Source organism: Siphateles boraxobius, unplaced genomic scaffold (assembly GCF_051911475.1).
Source record: "Siphateles boraxobius isolate OS27281-9 unplaced genomic scaffold, OSU_SipBor_1 30, whole genome shotgun sequence".
Taxonomy (NCBI): Eukaryota; Metazoa; Chordata; class Actinopteri; order Cypriniformes; family Leuciscidae; genus Siphateles; species Siphateles boraxobius.
The window spans coordinates 17,179,001-17,185,000 of record NW_027508920.1 but is presented as its reverse complement, the minus strand read 5'-3'; the positions used below and the strand labels follow the sequence as shown (position 1 = coordinate 17,185,000).

The following is a 6,000-nucleotide window of genomic DNA, read 5'->3' as shown; positions in this document are numbered from 1 at the left end:
TGAATTTGGATGCAGAATGCTGTAAACTTGGTGTACAGAACCAAATTTAGCTGCAGTGTGTACGTGGTCAGTTCTTGTCATCCTGTAAATCACTCCAAGCTGCCGTCTTTCATTCTCTGCGTGTGCATTCAGAAAGCATCTCGGTGCGCTGACTCCACTGATCCCGGGACAGACATTTAAGAGATCTGCTGAATTTCTTCGGGCTGTTCTTACACAGCAGACTGGCCTTTCAAACCACATTTGCTCTAATTGAATCGGATTTCTTGACTCTCTCGGTGTCTCTCTCTCTCTCTCTCTCTCTAGGCCTGTTCTAAGGGAAACATGGTCCTGCACAGCTACGGCATGCTGCTTCCCTGTGGCATCGATAAGTTCCATGGCACTGAATACGTCTGCTGCCCGTCTACTCGTCCCGAGGAGCCCGCACCTCCTGCTTCACCCTCAAAAGAGCTTGATGATGAGGACGAAGATGATGAGAATGAGGACGTGGAGGAGCCTGTCATTGAGGATGAGGATGAAGATGAAGATGATGAAGCAGTAGAGGAGAGGTGTGGTGTTAGTTGACATGCATGTGGTCTTAAACTTCTCGAGTTTAGATTTCTTAGTCAAATGTTAGTTTGTGGTTTCTGAGTTAAAGAATATTAATTAACCTTTTATTTTTCACAATTTACCTTGCACTATCAACAAGAAAACAATATTATAATATTTTTGTTCTGATTCGGGTGGCCCGAGCAATGGCGCTATATGTCGGCTATATAAGGCTATCAGCGCCTACAAATCATCATTAAACAAAGTCTCAGGCGTGGAGGTCCAATTTAAGATTGGTGTTAAACACCGGCTCATTCACAAAACATAATTTTTCTATTGTCAATTATTTACGTATCCAAATTTCTGAAATGGGCACAGCCTCTCTGAGACTTATGATGATGTATCAGTATGACTGTGACCTGTCGTGTCTTATCATTTGAGAAGTAGTAGCTGAAAAATTGTATGTTTGAGAGCATATGCCGTGTGTGCGTTTGTGTAGGATAAATTAGGTTGACCATCTGGATATTTTCGAGTGCCATGCCTTTGACCTCTGACAGCTGTTTGATTCACTTCCATAAATCATACAACTTCCAACCTGTTCTCCTCCCCTCCCTCTGTTTCCTATGTTCTCCTTCCCTCTCAACACACTGTGCTTCTGTCAGTTCTTTGTCATGCCGGCTCATACTTTTTTCTAGATTTTTCTGAGGATAGTTCACCTAAAAATATAATTTTTCATCATTTACCAGTGTTATTTTACTGTCATTGATGTATTATTATAGTTTTGTGAATATTTTGTATTTATATATATATATATATATTTCAGTGTGTAATATAGCTGTTAGTAGATGTAAACGTTCTGCATAGTTGTAAAGTCGAAAGTGCACGATAAGTTATATCCCCTTTCTCCCAAAAGAAAGAATCGACTCTGAACCGCCTAAACAAATCGTTTGTATTTCGAATCCGACTGCGTGACAGTTCTACGTATAATAGAGGCACTTTCATTTTAAATTTTTAGCAATTGTTTGTGTTTTTGTAATTTGTATTATTTACATTGAAAACAAATGATTTCATTATTAAAATATGTCTATATATGTTTAGTTTATTTAGTTTTAAGCTAACATTTTACAATAAGGTTTCATTTAATAACATTAGTTAACTACATTAGTTAAGGCGAATTCAAAATGAACAATACTTCTACAGCATTTATTAGTCTTAGTTTGTGCTCATATCTACATTTACTTTTACAAGTTTTTATAAAAACGTTTTTATTAACAAAGGGTAATAAATGCTGTAAAAATGTATTGGTCATTATTAATTAATGTTAATGCATTAATTAATGTTACTAAATGAGACCTTATTGTAAAGTGTTAACAGTTTTGGTTATTTAAGTACTTTCAGTGCTAAATGAGAAATGTTTTCTTGGCAACTAGCTGAAATAAAACAAGTCTATTTTTTTCTTATTTTTTTTTCAAGTAATGAAAGTGTTTTTTTTATGGTTTAAGTTTTAGTTAACAATAATAACCCTGTCATTCACTCACCCTCAATTCTTTCCAAACCTGCATGACTTTCCAGTGGACCACAGCCTAAATTGTGAAAAAATATTCTAGTTGCTCATAAAAACATATTGGCAGTTTATTTAAAAGGGTGTTTTGGCAGTTATACTATTTTAAATGATGAGTAGGATGTGATTTGGGGTACCTGTTCTATTTTAATAAATAAAAAGATTTATCAAAAAAGATAAAAATGAACGTTCACTCAATCATGTTCATTGTGTCTTTTTATCTCGTTTTTTAGCGAGCCTGTTGCCAACGAGCCGCCCACTCAGGAGGACACAGCAGAAGAAGAGGAAGAGCATGAGGATGACGGAGATGAGGAGGACTACCACTATGTGTATGAGGATGAAGAGGAGGACCGAGACAGTGAGGAAAAGGATGAGAAGAAAGAGAAAGCTGTCGTCTCAGAGAGCCAGGATGATGACAAAACTCTGCAGGAAGTGGAAGGTCAGTAACACTCTGTTTCCTTTATTTATTTCCTGTCTGCCACAATGCGTCCAATTACAGCAACTCATTTGATGCATATCTCTGGTCCTGTTCACTATAGAGGGTGACAATTATTGTAACCTATTTTTATTTTTTTTACATTATATTTGAATTTAAGTATACATTTTATTGTTTGCCATTGTCTGTAAACCCTATATAGCGCAACAGTCGGGTTCCAGATGTAAAAAAACAAATTTGTTTTCTCCATAAAGAAATGAATTATTTTGTAACTATAATGTATAAAGCTTGCAAGTCATAACTGCAGTGAGCTTATAAAAAACAGAACGTTATTGTCCAATGGTATGGATGCTAATGTAGTTAACGTTATAGTTATCTATGGAAAAGATATAAAGGAAAAATGCGTCTGGACCCAAGGCCGCTGAAAAAGTGTGCGGCCACTAAGTCCAACATGTTACTGGAGTAGCATTCCAATCAACCAATCAGATTCGAGGGACAAGTTTACAGTTGATGCCAAGTTTTGGCTTACAACCAGGGTTAGGCTTGTAGGCTTCTACATCAGTGTTATTCACCCATCATTCCCCTCTGATTTTAGGCAGAAGTTATCGGTACGGTTAGGACAACATTTTCAGACAGGGATAATTCCCCAGGATCAACAAAATATGTATCTAGGAACATGTCTGTCTTGGCAAAATCACGGTGTCCCCCTGTTGCGCTCTATAGTACAAGGGCATTACTGATTGCTGCCTCTAGTGGCTGGAGGCTCTAACTGCGCCTCCCCTCCTGTGTTAGCTGTGTGTTCTCTGGAGGCGGAGACCGGCCCCTGCCGTGCCTCTAAGCCTCGCTGGCACTTCGACAAACAGCAGAGGAAGTGTGTGCGCTTCATCTACGGAGGCTGTGCCGGCAACCGCAACAATTTCGACTCGGAGGAGTACTGCATGGCCGTGTGCAAACGTTTGAGTAAGTCACACTCGTCATCAAGGACTCCGCCTCCTTCTGCTCCACCCTGCTCCTTCTCCTTGCTTTCTCTCACAATACTAACACTATGTTAGTGTACCTAAACGGCCTGCTTTAAACTGTTTTAAATGCAGCCTTTGAAAACGAATGTTTTGAGACTTAAAATTCTGATTAGCCGCAGTCAGTCATTATAAATGTTCAATGTACGTTCTATATCAATGTCATTTTCTGTGTTGCTTTACAACCGTGAACACTTTGCAGGGTAATTAACGTCTAATTTTATTATTTATTTGCCAGACAATTTGTTTCTCACATTTTAAAAATGATTGATTATTGTTATTATTAATGGATGTATTATTGTTTGTAATATATTAAGGTATAATTGTTATTACTGTTCTTACTATTAATAATATTTTTATTATTATTATTTAGTTTGCATTAATGAATAATAATTATATTAATAATACATTTTTAAAAACAACAACAATAATAGTAATAATAATAACAACAGTAATAACAACATAAATAAATGTATTTAATTATTGAGTATTATTTATTTAAATGTATTTTATTTCTAATTTATTTTACATTATTTAATTATTATTATTATTATTTCATAATAATAACTATTATTATTAATTTTCAGGATTAATATTTTTGTTGCATTATATTAAAGCAAAACATCACCTGAGGCCAGTGTTAATGAGTTAATCGGATCTAATTGAGTCTAAGATATTCTTTTCCTGTTATTTCTGCTTTTTTGCTGTGCTGTGTCCCATCCCTTTTTACGCCGCCTTTCGTTTTGTGTCTTTTTATTACTAATCTGCCAATGTATTTGATTTGTGTAGGAGTATAAACCATTTAAATGTGTTCTTGTGGCAACATGAACTGATCGGTTTTTATATGATTTTTTTTTTATCACGGTAACCTTCATGATTCAAGGTTTCTCCTCTCCTCTTATTAGTATAGATGCTGTAGACTGTTCTAATCAATATGCATGTCTGATGTTGCCTTTTGTGCACAGGCTTTTGGGAAGTCAAGTCGGCCTTGTCATCTGTATACTAAGGAAAAGTGTTTTTAGCTCATATCTTGATCATAGCGTGCTGAGTTGTGCAGTAACTCTTAAGATAAATGCTAAGGGGGAGCAGTTCTGTCAGAAGAGCGCTTTTCAGAGGACAGGATGAAAGGAATGGGAAATGAAGGACTGTCTGGTTCTCTCAGAATCAGGGGAATTACAAAGCCATCTCCAGAGTCATAGCTCTCTGTGGGAAGCTTATTCTCCCCGGGTTTGATCTTAGTGGTCTCCTTTTTGTCGGCTGCTCCTCCTTTGCTTCATTTGGACCTGTCTGTTGATCTGTCTATCTATCTTTTTCTGTCTGTAAATCTGTTTTAAAAAATTGGTCTCTATAGCACTTTTGCAAAAGACTGTGAGCTCCCTGAAGGCCCCGATATACTCATGGCAAAGTTATTTTTCGTTCTTTGCTTTCAGAATCAGAAAGAGCTTTATTGCCAGGTATGTTTGCACATACAAGGAATTTGTTTTGGTGACCGAAGCTTCCACTGTACAAACAGAATGACAGGACACAGATAATAAATATAATAAAAATAGAATAAGTAAAAAATCAAAAATGGGGGTAAAAAGAAGTTCGAAATGTGTAAGAAGTGGCGTAAGAAGTGTCGTACTGTTAGCGAACATTCCATATAGATGAATATGTAAATATGCGCTGCACGCTTTCCTTGCAATAAAAATAAACGCATCAAAAATTATAGTGATGAGAAAACGGTAATGAAAGCATCTTTCATAGTGATGTGGATGTTTCCTGATCAGCCTGTCATGTATTATTCTGAGATGACAACCGGCTGGATGTACATTATCCCGCTTATTACACGGCTACTTGTCAGATTAGGTCTTTAAACGCAAAGCCTCCGTGGAGAGAGCAGTTACTAGCGCAGCAAGTTCAGGGATACGGTATACAGTCATACCACTTAATTACACAGCATTTCGCCACATAATTATGGGGATATTAACACATCATTATGGGGATAAGAAATATTGATTTGAGATGAAACTGTTGGATTATAAGATAACAAACGGGTGCGATTTTTTTAAACAGTTTACAAAACAATTGTCACAAAATTGCAGGAGCTGCGTTTGTATGAAACAAGAGAGAGCAAGTCCACGATACCAGATGACAGAATTAAATAACTGTACACACAATATTGATTTGACTGAGTTTTAATATTTTATTTGCTCCCACAAGGAAAAAACGCTCCTAGCAAGCGTATAGCGCAGCTGACTTCAGTAACCCGGATGAGCCTGTGTCATCTGTCTTTAGCGGTTGTTATTGGGGAATAACATACCGCTGGATGGCGTGATTGACCAATCAGAATCAAGTATTCCACAGAGCTGTGTAATAACATTGATTAACAACATCGTAGCTCACAATAGGTCTGTCTTTAAAGATTTATAAGTTATTGTTCAAAACCAGTTCCCTATGGAAAAAAAGGATGGGAATGTTGA

At 36.8% G+C, this 6,000-nt stretch overlaps 1 protein-coding gene across 4 annotated transcripts in view; it reads left to right on the top strand.

The window, feature by feature from the left end:
• The window catches only part of aplp2 (amyloid beta (A4) precursor-like protein 2), a 95,948-nt gene that overhangs the window by 65,515 nt on the left and 24,433 nt on the right, over positions 1 to 6,000 (top strand). For 2 of the 4 annotated variants that reach the window (XM_077248367.1, XM_077248366.1), the window contains exons 5-7: positions 304 to 545; positions 2,320 to 2,525; positions 3,315 to 3,482. In XM_077248367.1, coding sequence (XP_077104482.1) covers positions 304 to 545; positions 2,320 to 2,525; positions 3,315 to 3,482 — 616 coding nt within the window. The remainder of the gene's footprint in view (positions 1 to 303; positions 546 to 2,319; positions 2,526 to 3,314; positions 3,483 to 6,000) is intronic. The other 2 variants (XM_077248368.1, XM_077248369.1) reach the window with 1 other exon arrangement.